This window comes from Antedon mediterranea, chromosome 2 (genome assembly GCF_964355755.1).
Source record: "Antedon mediterranea chromosome 2, ecAntMedi1.1, whole genome shotgun sequence".
In the NCBI taxonomy this organism is placed as follows: Eukaryota; Metazoa; Echinodermata; class Crinoidea; order Comatulida; family Antedonidae; genus Antedon; species Antedon mediterranea.
Genome location: NC_092671.1, coordinates 970,512 through 985,695, shown reverse-complemented (window position 1 = coordinate 985,695; position 15,184 = coordinate 970,512). Strand labels below are relative to the sequence as shown.

The 15,184-nt window shown below is 31.2% G+C and overlaps 3 protein-coding genes and 1 non-coding gene across 9 annotated transcripts in view; 3 read left to right on the top strand and 1 right to left on the bottom strand.

The window, feature by feature from the left end:
• LOC140039990 (unconventional myosin-Va-like) overlaps positions 1-9,637 on the top strand; it is a 43,924-nt gene extending 34,287 nt beyond the window's left edge. For all 3 annotated transcript variants that reach the window (XM_072085591.1, XM_072085592.1, XM_072085589.1), the window contains 11 exons: positions 896-1,016; positions 1,167-1,244; positions 3,350-3,449; positions 3,710-3,880; positions 4,077-4,228; positions 4,484-4,573; positions 4,855-5,005; positions 5,134-5,270; positions 5,421-5,492; positions 5,769-6,029; positions 6,430-9,637. In XM_072085591.1, the coding sequence (XP_071941692.1) occupies positions 896-1,016; positions 1,167-1,244; positions 3,350-3,449; positions 3,710-3,880; positions 4,077-4,228; positions 4,484-4,573; positions 4,855-5,005; positions 5,134-5,270; positions 5,421-5,492; positions 5,769-6,029; positions 6,430-6,669 (1,573 nt within the window). In that variant the 3' untranslated portion in view covers positions 6,670-9,637. The remainder of the gene's footprint in view (positions 1-895; positions 1,017-1,166; positions 1,245-3,349; positions 3,450-3,709; positions 3,881-4,076; positions 4,229-4,483; positions 4,574-4,854; positions 5,006-5,133; positions 5,271-5,420; positions 5,493-5,768; positions 6,030-6,429) is intronic.
• A 76-nt stretch (positions 9,638-9,713) lies between these two features.
• On the bottom strand, positions 9,714-9,786 carry Trnar-ccg (transfer RNA arginine (anticodon CCG)). The gene has a single exon. It is a non-coding gene; the product is annotated as a tRNA-Arg (tRNA).
• Positions 9,787-10,285: 499 nt separating this feature from the next.
• Positions 10,286-14,866, top strand: LOC140039989 (checkpoint protein HUS1-like). Its single transcript, XM_072085588.1, has 8 exons — positions 10,286-10,378; positions 10,778-10,899; positions 11,818-11,994; positions 12,254-12,361; positions 12,813-12,887; positions 13,211-13,310; positions 13,449-13,568; positions 13,905-14,866. Exons 1-8 carry the CDS (start codon positions 10,327-10,329, stop codon positions 13,988-13,990), a joined length of 840 nt encoding a protein of 279 aa, XP_071941689.1. The 5' UTR covers positions 10,286-10,326; the 3' UTR covers positions 13,991-14,866.
• Positions 14,867-15,037: 171 nt separating this feature from the next.
• The window catches only part of LOC140039987 (uncharacterized), a 78,164-nt gene continuing 78,017 nt past the window's right edge, over positions 15,038-15,184 (top strand). For all 4 annotated transcript variants that reach the window (XM_072085584.1, XM_072085586.1, XM_072085587.1 and 1 more), the window contains exon 1: positions 15,038-15,148. The gene's annotated coding sequence lies outside the window, so the exon portion shown is untranslated. The remainder of the gene's footprint in view (positions 15,149-15,184) is intronic.

Here is a 15,184-nt window from a genome sequence, read left to right as displayed (position 1 = left end):
AATCACGTTTCTTCCTCTTTCAGCTTGTTTTCAGCGCACTCAATCTCTTGCATTTCACCAATAGGATAGCTTAGCACCGTTCTTAGCACTAACTTAACTACTTTCATTCAATTAAGCTTGTTTTGTTTTGCTAATTAAAATTACATTTCGGTTTCTAAAATATATAATTTTATTGAGAGAGGGTGAAATAGCAACAGTGTAGTTGGTGTTTACTTTAACAATGGAAATTATTTTATATGCATGCTGTTTTGTTCTATAATAAGTATTTGCATTTGAACATAGTACAGGTGTTACATCCAGTATGAATAGTCAATGATCTGATATTATCTGGTTATCTGGTATTACTATTAGATAATAAGAATATGTAAATTACATATTTATCATATTCATAAGGGTTTTAATATTATAAGTACCTTAAGTAATGTATGAAGGTGTAAACCTCCAAAAATAGCATTTGCATTTATGCAAATAAGACAATCTACATAAAGGGCATATCTTGTTTGTATAGAATGCATGTTGCATGCACTCTAATAATTTGATTCTAGGGATTCTGTTACATCTACTTTCGTACTTAACTTTATGACTGACTTAAGTAGTCAACTGGTACAATGCATCTTAAGAATGTCTTTTGGATGTTGCTATACTATTACATGATTTATGCCTTTTAAAAATGTTTCTATTATCAATATATATATTATTTAATTTAAATTCATTGTAAGAAATACATAATATTTGAACAATTACATTAAGCATTGTTTCACCTCATATCAGTATGGTTTTTATTCTATTGTAGGTTAATAATCATCATCATCAAGTATTTTCCATCACTCTCCATAAATGTTATTTATGGTGACAAAAGTGACTTTTTTATAAAAATGTTTTGCATTTTTTTTAGAATTCTTGAAAAAGAGTTACAAGCACAGACAAAGAACCACGAACATGAAGTAAAGGAATTGAAAGAAGAAGTGAAGAAAGTAATGAAAGACAATGACAGACAACAAGAAATTATTGGAGAGGTAAGAATCATAAAGTTGTTGTCACAGAAGACAAGTATTGTCTTTATTATCATCATCAAAGTCATCACCATTATCATCACCATGATGTCGGCTTTATCATTACCATTATCATCATAACTTTAAAAAAACATTCTAAAATTTCGTCCACAGAATTTGAAATTGAAACCAGAGGATCGTGTGAATGCCATTGCGCAACACGAGATCACACGGTTGACGACAGAAAATATGGTACGTATCAAACAAATGTTAGATTAGAAATTGTGTCAATACAGTATTGTTATTTCATTTAGGTATCTATAATATATGTAGTTTTAGCTTATATTATAATGTTGTTCGTTTACCCCTAACAAAACTATGACGTTTTCACACACTGGGGCGTCAACCCGTACTCTGGTGTGTGAAAACTCTGACGTTTTCACACACTGGGGCGTCAACCCGTACTCTGGTGTGTGAAAACTCTATGACGTTTTCACACACTGGGGCGTCAACCCGTACTCTGGTGTGTGAAAACTCTATGACGTTTTCACACACTTGGGCGTCAACCCGTGCTCTGGTGTGTGAAAACTCTATGACGTTTTCACACACTGGGGCGTCAACTCGTACTCTGGTGTGTGAAAACTCCAAGGTTTTGATGTGAAAGAGTAATATTCTATATTTGTTTATGAGTAATGTGTTAATGACATTTAATAAATAGTATCAAGTCATAGCATTCTGCTGCTGCCTTTTACATACTACTGTTAGTACATACACCACTCCAGGCTAACATTACATACAGTAGTATATGATATGTACAGTATATGAACAGTTTCAACAGCACTGGAAGGGATGGTAAATAATAGGCCTAACTAACTCAATAGCCTATATATCATGTGAATGTATTTGTTATATTTAACAATTTGTAAAAATCATATTATTATATATTTAACCACTAGATATGATTGCATGATTACATATAATATACAGTATTTAACTTTGTTTTTTTACCTTAGCATATGCGTCTTTGTGTTAGGGAGAATTTGGTATGACATTGTAAACATTTATATATTGTGTAACATGTGGAGATTGTTTAGTAATCAAATATCTAGAGTAGTCGGTACCTAACACATTGTCTATAATGATTTGAATACAGAACATGTCAACTTAGATCAATTACGTTTTAATTATTAGCTTTTTTTGTTGAAAATAAACCTTGCATTACTTTAAGCTGTGTCTACACTATCAAACTAGTTTGACAAAAAAGTGTGATTTGCCCAAATATGATAATTATGTACATGTTATATGGGCACATCACATGTTTTTGTCAAAAAAGGTTTGATAGTGTAGAAAAAGCTTTAAAGCACAGATACACTCTAAACCCAGAACATCTTTAAGTAATAGATTCCAATTATGTTAAGTGTTTATAGTTATATACCGCTTTTAGATGTTTGTCTCTCAATTTGTGTTTAACATTTTAATGCCCTATCCAAGGTTTTGATGTGAAACACATTTGCTGCCTTTCTACATTATTCAATTTTAACATTTTTTTAAATAAAACAATCATCATCGTCATTATTATCATTATCAAATGCTACATTTCAGTGCAATGATATATAAACATATTATTAATCAATATTAATTATTGATTGTTAATACTTATATATTATTATATTTATGTTGCTTAGATATCTTTGTTTTTAATTGAGTAGAATTTGTTAAATATTAATGTGAAAAATCCTTCTATAACAGGACTTTCCACTTATTCCAGCCAAGCAAAGTACCACACATGATGTTTGCCCTTTTCCTCTACCTGCCCCTTTTCCATAAAAGCTGCAAGACTGACCGCAAAAAACACCACATCCTGCGCTCAATGTTCTTACCTTCCTTTAGTTTAAATAAAATTAAAGCTCTTTCTATTCACACCTTTTCCTGAATCTTCTTCATACATCTTTCATCCAAAAGAGTTCTTTTACTAACAAAATGAACATGTCATATTGCTGTTGTTTTCTGTCTAATGCTTAAGGGCATACAATTGTGTGTGCTTCATCTTTCCAAAGTTTAATTAGATGATGTGACAGGGATATTTATTATGAATTTAGAATCAATTCCATTGTATCTGTTCAATTCAAAGTATTACATTAATGGAGAAAAGAAGTATTAAACAGAATACAACTATTTTAGGTGCATAACTGATATTTATTTTGCATTAACTTATGGTATCGTAAATAGCCCTTATAAAGAATTTATTTTCACTTTATTTAGAGAGCCCTTCCAGCTGAACCTGCGAATAAGAAAATATTTTTTAAATTCATTTGATTACATTATTAAAATTTTCATTATTCATTTTTTTATTTCAGGATTTGATGGAACAAAATGAATATCTAGAAAAGAATGTGAAGAAATTGAAGAAACAGTTGAAGGCAGCTCACAAGAAACTGACGTCAGTTGGCGAACCATGTAAGTAAAGATATTTGTGTGTGAACAGAATATAAAGTTCTGTCTACACTATCAAACTTTATATGACAAAAAAATGTAACATGCCCATATGTGAACATGATATCATATCATTATCATATTTGAGCATATAACTACCATATTTGGGCACATCACACTTTCAAACTAGTTTGATAGTGTAGAAAGGGCTTTAGAAATCATTAGACTCTCAAAAGATATAAAATATCAATTTTTAAGTAACATTTAAATTACTTATTTTGCAGCTCCTGGTCTTACGCCTACAACAGACTCGCCGGTGTCAATTTTAGCAAATCACCATGACATGGGCACACCAAATCATGGCCCAGCAGTACGCCACAAAGAACGTGACCTGATGGGAATTATTGAGTACCAGGCAGATGATCAACCAAGGCTAATCAAAAATATTATTATAGGTAAGTTTGGTTATGAGCGTGGGAGCTTGCTTTACTGTTGCATAATTCTACTAGACACTTATATCAGAATAGACAGTTACAGTATAACCCTTCTTTGAGACAGCCCTATTTAGGGGACACCCCTTCAAGAGCTCTATTGATAAACTCAGCTTTGTAGATACTTTAACACGGAATGTATGTATATTTTATTTGTCAGATTTCAAGCCCAAGATGGCGGATGGCTATCTACCTGGTCTACCAGCCTACATTATATTCATGTGCGTCAGGCATGCTGACTACATTAACAATGACAACAAAATTAAGATGTTACTTACTGGGGTCATTAATGGAATTAAGAAGACAGTCAAAGTAAGATTCAACATTATATCTGATATTTAGCAGCATTCCCAACACAGTACTGTAATTTATTAATTTTATCCAATTTTGATCAGTTGGTTCATTATTATGATGATACAAATTGCACTACTTTGGTAGGAAAGAACAAACTGGTTTTTATATGTTATATGTGAATAGCTCTCCAAATCTTTTATTTGACAAATTCTCAACACCTTAAATGTCGTAATGTAAATTTTTTAAATGTTGTATATGATTTATTCAATATAGAAACATTTTGAAGAATTTGAGTATGTTTCTTTCTGGTTGACAAATACATGTCGTTTGCTCCATAACCTTAAGCAATACAGCGGAGAACAGGTAATATATTCACCTTTGACCTTTATCCTTGTGTTTTAAAGGCCTACTTGTCTACACTTGTGAGGTGAAAGTGTCGGTTGGTGCTTTTGATATGACTACATGCTAGTTTTCTGAACTACATATCTATACTACATTTATTATTAAACATTTATTTTGATAATTAAGATCATGTGCTTTTGCTACAAATGTCTCACAACCTTCTACACAGTCATAAATTCACAATAATGTTATTTACTTCTTCATGATTTAATGATCTAATAATTGTTCTTGTGCGTGTATAGAGTTTTTCGTCACAAAATTCAGACTTCCAGAATGAGCACTGCTTACGGAACTTTGACTTGTCTGAGTATCGTCGTGTATTGAATGATCTAGCTGTACATATCTATCAAATGTTAGTAAGGATCATTGAAAACCAAGTGCAACCAATGATAGGTATGTAACCAGCTACATTTAGAATAATCCATATGTTTATCTTTGGATAGCCAACCTCTATCTATTGGTTGATTGAACTATGATTCCCTATTTTTCTAATTGGTACGAATATTATTTTGTTTATTTAGTTCCTGCAATGTTAGAAAGTGACAGTGCTGGATTAACAGCCAACAAGCCAACAGGAATGAGAGGTCGAAGTTCAAGTAGTGTTAATAATCCACAACAAGAAATGAGGAATGTTTCCATTGAATCAATTATAAAACAGGTAAGATTAATGAGTTAGTGTGAACGGCCACTAGACCGGTATCCGGGATCAATGTGAACTGGCTCTGTAAACTCATCTATGGAAAGAAATAGCACTCTTTACTTAAACCTTATCAAATACAAATAATCATATTTTGTTTTTTGTTTTTAGTTGTCAATCTACCTTGCTGTTATGAATTCCCATGGAGTGGACCCTCAACTCATACGACAAGTTATGAAACAGGTAATGTTACCATTGTTATTTACAGTTTTTTTTCATTAGTTAATATACGAAAATGTAGATACAATTTACCTTAATTTTTAAAACATTTTTTACCAATGACCTATGATAAGCATCAAGGAAATGAAATTTCATGTTCATTTATCTTATGTTATGTTGTGGGATCCATGTACTGCATTTACCATTTATAAAGCAGAGAATATCATTAATGTTTTGAAAAATATAAGAATGAAAGTTTTTTTGTGATCAAATATCTCCTTTTTTCTTGTTCTTATTTAGACATTCTACCTTGTTACCTCAACAACAATAAACAACCTGTTGCTACGCAAAGAAATGTGTCACTGGTCAAAGGGCGTTCAAATCCGCTACAATTTGAGTGAATTGGAAGAGTGGTTACGAACAAACAACATGTTTGACCAAGGGATGGAGAACATACTAGAACCACTCGTCCAGGTAGCCCAGCTACTACAGGTCAAGAAACGTACAGATGATGACGTCAAGTTGATCTGTGATACATGTAGCATGCTGACAACCACTCAGGTAGGTTTCAATCATTAGTTTTTGTTGAGCTGTTTTAAAAGAGTCTTCCAATATGAATTCCTTTAAATTTTAGTTTAGAAAACATATTCTATTGTAAATTGTTTGATTTTTATATTGTACTTTATTTTGTAAAGAGTTTAATTTGGTATAAATGTTTTTATTTTATCATTTTAAAGAGGGCCTGCCGATTCAGCTGGTAGGGTTACTCTCTCTAAATTAAATTGAAATAATGATGCCATATTCAAATATTATTTGTTTGTTGTATCATAGCCACAACATCACAAGTTTACTTTATTTCCTTTTATTTGAAAAGTGAATTCAGCACCAAAATGTATGCAAAGTCGAATCATTACTGAAACTGTTTTCTGTTAATAGTGTTTACATTTTAATATTATTATAGATCGTCAAAATCTTGAGCCTGTACACACCAGATGAATACGAATCAAGGACAGAAATATCTTTCATTCGACAAGTTCAGCAAAAATTAAAGAACCGTGGAGACGCGAAACGTGAAGCTCAGCTTCTGATCGACGCTCGACATCAAATTCCAGTAACATTTCCATACAACCCATCGTCGGTACTTCTAAACGAAATTTCAATTCCTGCCAAATTCGGTCTGAATTACGTACATTGTATATAAAATGACACTTAGGATATCGTTCTACAGGCATATTATATTTTATGAGTAATAGTTAACAGTAATAAGTTTGATTATTGGTGATGGAATACACTTAACAAATGAAATATATATTAACATAGTTTAATTGGTATAAATATTGCAATGTTTGTGATGTAACAAAGTTGTGGTAATATATTGTTGGTCATGTGATGAAGATAGATATTTAGCCATGTTGTCATAGAAACCATGTGCTATGTATTGTTATCAGATTATTACAATTATGAACTATATTTAGCCTACTATATTAGACAAAAAGAGATACATAAAACAATTATTTTATAATGTGCTGACAAATTATTTATATTATTCATATCATGACCAAACTGGTACAATTCCAATGAAATCAATTCTAATTATGAAACATTTTTCTGCAAAATGAAAGTTTATCCAATCAGGGCACAAGAAATACAAGTGATTATTTAACTAATCAAATTTTAGATTTATTCAGGTTAATACAATTTACGTTATAATTGTAACTAAAAGTAAATTTATTTTTTTGTTGACCAAAAAATGTAAACTTGACACTATGCATTTGTAACATGTACATAAGATGGAGTTATCTTCAGTGTATTTCACAGTATTTACTATTTTCAGTTTCAAAATATATTGTTTGGTTGAATACCGTAATAATAAAACTATACTTTATCATTTTACTTGTTGATTTACTGGCATCCCATCAAATTAACTTTTATATAATAAATCTTCATTTTTTTACCTCAATATAATCGACTGCATGTTTATTGATATTTTATATTAAAATGACTTAATTACCTTTATGTATTTGTTTAATATGTTTGTATTATAGTTTGGCAGGAGGGAACGTCTCGGTAGCAATATATTAAATTCCTCATAAATTGGTTTTAAATAACAGTTATTTTCTAACTTAAATCATCGTTTTAAATTGAACCAAATAATGTAGATATTGTTTAACCAGAAGTATGTGAGTTATTGCACTTTTCAGATACCTATTTTTGTGATGAACTGTATAAATATATGTGTATGTGTCTATATAATATATATATATATCAACTCGTGTATTGATTATTTCTGGTTGAAAACTGGTGTAGAATCGTAATTAAAAGGTGTACACATAATAATTACTGAAAGAATACATTTTAGTAACAATAGTTTATTCATACTATTTGTTTCCATAGATGAAATTCTTGATTTATAATTGTGTTTGGAGGAATGGCATTTGTTTTACACGTACAGTAATATTAACATGGATTTGGGTTATGTCTCAGAAAGGTTGTAATGAATTAATTTGATAACAAACTAATGGTTTCATCTCAATTCTTCCCATTCTTTCCTTCAGTTCTCCTCTCCCCTCCCTCTATTCTCTTCCTAATCCTTTCTCTTCCATTACCTCCCTTCAAAGTAATAAATGTTTTAACAGAGACATATATTTAAAAAATTTTTTTCATCTTTATTCGGGTGAAATCATAAGTCACCCCCTTGTAGCGTCTCAACACATTTAAACATTCCCCGCCTTATACTGAAATAATATATGCTCAATCTGCACTATTTTTCCATTGTATATTGTGTATTTCTAACAGTAAATCTTTGCTAGAAATAAATTAATTAATGTACTATACATCATAAATATATTTTACTTATAGATTATTAATGACAGCTATACTGCACCATACTGTCGAATATTTGTATCTGTACACATGCCACAGCATTACAGACCTTTATTTGTATCTGTACACATGCCACAGCATTACAGACCTTTATTTGTATCTGTACACATGCCACAGCATTACAGACCTTTATTTGTATCTGTACACATGCCACAGCATTACAGACCTTTATTTGTATCTGTACACATGCCACAGCATTACAGACCTTTATTTGTATCTGTACACATGCCACAGTATTACAGACCTTTATTTGTATCTGTACACATGCCACAGCATTACAGACCTTTATTTGTATCTGTACACATGCCACAGTATTACAGACCTTTATTTGTATCTGTACACATGCCACAGCATTACAGACCTTTATTTGTATCTGTACACATGCCACAGCATTACAGACCTTTATTTGTATCTGTACACATGCCACAGCATTACAGACCTTTATTTGTATCTGTACACATGCCACAGCATTACAGACCTTTATTTGTATCTGTACACATGCCACAGCATTACAGACCTTTATTTTCTGTTGCTATTTATATAATAGTGGACAATGATGTTAGTCTTCCAAACCAGTACAATGTTCTTGTGCAGGTATGCTGATACCTATGTTGTATTCAAGCACCACTTTCTCTTGTAGTTTTCTTTAATGATAAATTAATTCATATTTAGGGCATGGTTCCCACTAGAGAAAACTGGACACATTTTTGGTGAGAGGTTGTCCTACTGTAGCATTATTGTTTACTGTATTACAGATTTTATTTTGCAAATTCAGCAGAGAATTGGTACATTGTGGAATAAATGTAGTGTCGCTGTATTACTTTTTAATCTGTCAACAAGTACAAGATGCTGAACTTGAGAAACAAACTTGTTTAGTTCGTTCATAGGCCAAACCAAATCCAACTTAGCTTAAAACAATTATGTGTGTGCGTGTGTTTATAGATGGCGATGTATTGTAAACCTTCGACCATAAAGAATATTTATTATGCAAAAATGATGATTAAATTTACTAATGTACACAAAGAATGTTAAATAAATTCAATGGCTATTCCCACGTACGTTTCATCTCTCATTAGTTTATCTTGTATGCCCCCAGGACACCTACGCCCCCAGATCAAGCAGGATTGAATGAGCTGAGACTGTAACTCGTTTAGAATCCAGTGTTTTGTTGTTATTTATTATTTATTTTATTTTATTAATTTTAGCAACATTAAAAAAATACCTAAACTTTGAGTGTGCCAAGGATTGAAGCAAGTTTAATGGATATTTTTAAATAAAAAAGAATTGGATGCTATTTATTGGTTTTTTTTAATAAGAGTTCCACAATTTTATCAATGAGAAAGTAAAATGAAAAAAAAATATCGACCCTGATGGGACTCGAACCCACAATCTTCAGCTCCGGAGGCTGACGCCTTATCCATTAGGCCACAGGGTCGGGCATCATGGGAAACTAATAACATATCTACTTAACCACTAGGTACTGTAAATTAACATCTGACAATGATAGTCTTTTTAAAAACAAATATTTTTGTTAAATTTGTGCAAATTTCATTATATATTATCAATAACAAAATTAGATTATTTTTGGCTATAGTTGGTCGTGAAACTTAAAAATAATACAGTTTTCGAGGATCGATATAGAAAGAGTTCTTGAACAAAATGTATGCATGGTGTAAAATATGATACTACACACAAACTCTCGTTAATGTCATTCAAACAAAATATCCAATATTATATAATATCTAATAACTTACTTTAACAATATTATTATTATTATGATTGATTTATATTTATTATTTTTCTTACTTTTTAAGACAATTTTGACCAAAGATTGATTGAAGTAAATCGGAGTTATCGAATCCGTCATATCCTTTAATTCGTATGTTACTCACAACCAAATTAACATTACAAATCGCACATCGCGGCGGCAAGTTTGATGTTGTAGGCCTGAGCTTAGCTGAGAAAGAGCAAAAATATGAAATTTAGAGCTAAAGTTGTTGATGTAGCATGCATAGATCGATTTATCCGTAAGTCATAAACCTAATATATTACATGATATAGGCCCTCAAGACATAGCTACCCAGCTAGGCCTAGTCGAATGGGCTGAATCGTCCCGACGGACCGATGACATGTTCCTCATCAGGGCCAGCAGGGGGAGAGAGAGAGAGAGTGGAGTGACAGTGTCTGCGGCGGCAGCAGCGTGTGAGTGCTACGTCAATGAATGAGGCCTAGGCCTAGCTAACCTACGGAAAGGAAAAACATTAATTTGACTACATTTATTAGGACTCTTTTAGCCATACATAGTTAAGCTTACTACCTATATAGAAGAGGCCTAATTTATTAATTTATAAATTATAGTATAAATATACCTTTTTTTTAATTAATAAAATAGCCTATTAATATTATTCATTTTTTGTTGTTGGTAGGAGTTTTGACAACAATAGCAAAAATGACACACCTTTGTGTCTTGCGGATAACAGAAGATAAAATGTTTTTCATCCTCAATGATAATGTATGCAAGGGTAATATCTGGTGCGAAGTAACAGCTGTAAGTATGCACATTGCATGGTGAAACACATTTAACATAGTTAAGTTTATCTAGTAGTACAGTAGTGTTTATTCACCATGTTTAATAATAATAATAATAATAAATATCCTAGATGTGCCTAATGTTGTGAAATGTTCTAAGTGGTGTACATATTATTATTATTTTTAATTAAACACGCCTGGAAACATACTCCCAAATGCATGCAGATAGTAATCAGCACAAAATTGTGTCTTGATCTTTTGTACACCTGGGTGGAGAGAGGCAAATGTAAGTAAAGTATCTAGTAACACACTGCGTCACATGCCCTTAAAGGGGGATTCTGGGTTTAAAATTGTTTTTAAATATCGTTTATTTATTAAATAAAAAATATAACAATATAGACATGTCAGAATGAAGAAGTAATAACGAGAAATAAAAAAAATTAAATTTCATATACATTTTAGGGTAAATTCATGGAAAGTCTGTTTTTCAGCAGCTTAGGGAAGCTCATTAATAATCATGAGATATCCACAAAATCATGTCATCAGCAGTGGATTCCAAACTCTGACGTCATGTACGTTGTGTTGTCAACTAATTTACATCTCTCTCCCTTGTCAAACAACAACCAAGTGAGCTAGCTAGTGTAGTAGACCCTATACGAATTGATACTACCAGGCCTTTTACTATAGGCTACACTTGTTAAAATTAGCAATACTTATGTATACAAATATTCCAACTCTCTCATTCGAGCTATTATTATCATCTATACAATTCCGGTAGGTCGAGTCGACCTTCAATACTGTACATCGTTCATGTTGTGATTATACCCCCCTTTAATAATGCAAACAATTAATCAATATGGCACTGTAATATTGTATGTAATAATTATTATTACTAATGATAATATGTAATAATGTTGTAAAGTGTTCTTCTTTTCAGAGTAATTTTTTTGATGAATTCAATATGGAGGGAGTATCTTCAGATGCAAATGAAATCTACCTTGAAGTTACCCCAGATGATTTAGTCAGAGCTGCCAAAACAGCACAATTTGCTAAATCTCTCAAAATAAAGCTCACTAAAAAATTAAGTCCATGTCTCACATTTTTTGTTGAGCTGGTATGTATTTTTCAATTTAAATATCATTTTGTTTTATCTTTTGTCTTATTCATCATTGATTTATTTCTTTGACTAATTTTTTTTTTTATCAATTACTTTGTGCATTAAGTGCAGCTATATAAGAACAATGTATTATTATTTACAGTACTTTCAAATGTCAAATCTATTAATATTGGCTGTAGAAGAAAATTAGAATAACATTAAAACACACAGCTTATTCAGTGAATGAACCAATTTATCTTCTTTTTTTTTGCTTTAGTGTTCAGTAAGTGGACATAGCAGAAATGTGAATCATGATGTTCCTGTTAATGTTATACCAAAACGTCTGTGGGATGATTTTCAGGAACCAACTATTCCGGATTTTGATGTAATCTATCAAATATTTTAAGTAAATTACTCTCAAAATCAACATTATTAAATTCATTAATGTTATCTTTTATACATGATACAATAGAGAATGTACCCAATTAATCAATTTATAATTGTAATGTAAAAGTAATTAGTACATAAATACCAGCACAATCTTTTATGCTCTTTCTACACTATCATACTAGTGTGCCCAAATATGGTAGTGATATGATGTCATCATGTCCATATATGGGCACATTATTTTGTCACATACAATTTAGACAAAGCTTAAGGCTTAGACAGTAGAATATCCCTTTTAGTACATCCATATTAACAGGAAGTGAATGAGGTGGAATTTTTGTTAGCACTACAGCCAACCTCCCCTTTAAGAGAAAACTTTGAACGGTCCTAAAGAGGTTCTACTCTATGTGTTTTTGATAAATTTACATGTGTTTTAATATTTGTTATAGGTAAGCATTAATATGCCATCTCTAAAATTCCTCAAAAACGTTGTGGAAAGAATGAAGAATATTGGAAGTTATCTGGTGAGTTATGATAAAAGAAGTTCAATGAATGCAAAGGTGTATTTTACAAATCATTAGTGACAGTTTGGATGATCTGTCATTTTTGTTGTTAAAATTGTTGAAGTTACTTGCATTAAATGTACAACCTTGCATTACCTCCCAGAGAAAACCAAACTTGCAAGATCAGATTAAGTGTGGATGGCACTATGTAAGCAAAATGCATATTTATCTAGATATCATTCATTGTTATTGTCTTAGTATAAATGGACCTTATTTGTGAATATAGTATGAATGCACAAAAATACTGTGTTTATAATTGGAAATGATTGTTTGATTTGTCATAGGAACTTTCAGCCAATCAAAATGGAGATATGACATTAAAAGTTGAAAGTCAAATGGCCACAGTCTCCACACATTTTAAATCATTGCAAGTTCAATACTTTGGTATGTTCTTTTTAACTTTTTTTGTTTGTTAAGTCTCTTATTTTTAACTGTTAAAAGGTATTAAAAAACACAGACAATATGGCACTGGTCATACCTCCAATAAACCATTTCTCTTGTTTTGTTTTTGTTTTTTTACAGATGATGAACCGTCTGTTTCAACAAGAAATAAAGATGAAATGTTTGGAGCCAAAATTGATATTAAGAGGTTTCAGACATTTTTTTCTGGTCTACAACTAAATCCACAAAAGATTATTTGTAGTAAGTTGCATTTAAAAAATTATCATTTGGACTTTTTTTATTTGAATGGACACCACATTGTGTGGGAGGGGTGATAAATCTACTAAAGACTGCTAAAACAACCATTCCAAATATTGAGAAACTCGTGGCTGTATTCACCATTCACACTAGGGAAACCCTTAAAATTACAAAAATTTCCAATCTAAGAGAATAAAATTTAAGGGAAATACTTAAATATTTATTGAATCAAGTGAAACACTTAATATTTAAAGGAAATATCTCATTTAAGTGTGATTGTTGAATACAGCTTTATTTTAAATTCAACTGTTTTATTGCTTGTTTCAATGTTTATTTCAGATATTGTTGATAATCGTCTTGTTCATTTTCTTCTTCTACAAGAGGACTTGTCTTTACAATATAGTATGCCAATTGTACAACAATAAACTGAATGAAATGAACAAAAGCAGAACTTAGATATGTTTCAAACGCATCCAACAACTCCAGCCATGCAATGTGACCATCGCATGATACTCGCAAGCCAGTATTAGCTGTTGCTGCCTCCTCATCTTGTCCCAGGTCATTTAATCAACTTTTTTTTACAAGGGTATCTCTAACAGCTGTACTACAGCAGTACAGCTGACTTGAAGAGGCCCTCTTAAAACAATACAAAAATATACAGCCGACATTCAAACAGTAAGATACAAGAGGATTCATAAAGTTAAATTCTCCCAACAGATTGAAAAATGTTAAAGTTCATACATGTACAATAAATTAGAAAAATGTTAGAATTCATTAGTTGCATAAATATTACCTTAAATCTGCATTTTGGGCTTGTAGCTAAACTACCTTGCCCCTGTTTCATTTTAAAAAAATCTATAATATTAATATTGTATAAGTCTTTAGAGCCTCTAAAAAGAAAAGACATATAATGTAATATTATTATTGAAAGAATTTATTTCATATATGTGGAACAATGGCAGAGTTATATCCATGTACAATACATTAATTTGAAGAACTGTAATATCTGTTGTATAAATGTATGATCAAATCACTACATACTATGTAAAATGTAAATATATTATAGCAAGTTTATATTATACACTTTTTGATATTTTTTCTGTTGTGACGAGGAGTGCGTTTACATAATTTTATATATTACTTATGAAATGGTTTCACTATTTCCAAGTCCAGAATTTACCAATGTTTTAATTAGAGAGGAGTGGGACCTGGTCAACATTTGGCTTGTTTAATAGTGTGGGTCTATCTTGACCGGTAATAAAGAAAGTTTGTTGTTGACTGAAGTTTGGATCAAATTGATATGGACAAATTTAAAAATACGTAAAAATTACAATAATAGATGTTGTACTTTTGTATCGGAATTGAAAAAATACCAGAAAAAATGTTTTGTTTCAAGTAAATGACCGGTATAATACCTTATTTGACCAATGAAATCACGCATGTGCAAAAGTGTGACGTCATCATTTGCAGTTTATCATTTTTGGACGATGATGGTGGTAAATTGATAACTTGCTTGCTAGCCGTTTACACAGTAAATTCTGCCAAGACAAACTGCCTTACACATTAGAAACACATCTTTTCAGGTATTTATATATATTGATATGTTATAGCTTGTTTTA

Excerpts from the sequence above, each read along its gene's own strand:
- LOC140039989 (XM_072085588.1), top strand. The coding sequence starts at position 10,327 with ATGAAATTTAGAGCTAAAGTTGTTGATGTAGCATGCATAGATCGATTT. Across the intron at positions 10,379-10,777 it reads ATGCATAGATCGATTTATCC|GAGTTTTGACAACAATAGCA; the intron begins GTAAGTCATAAA and ends TGTTGTTGGTAG. Across the intron at positions 13,311-13,448 it reads ATTGCAAGTTCAATACTTTG|ATGATGAACCGTCTGTTTCA; the intron begins GTATGTTCTTTT and ends GTTTTTTTACAG.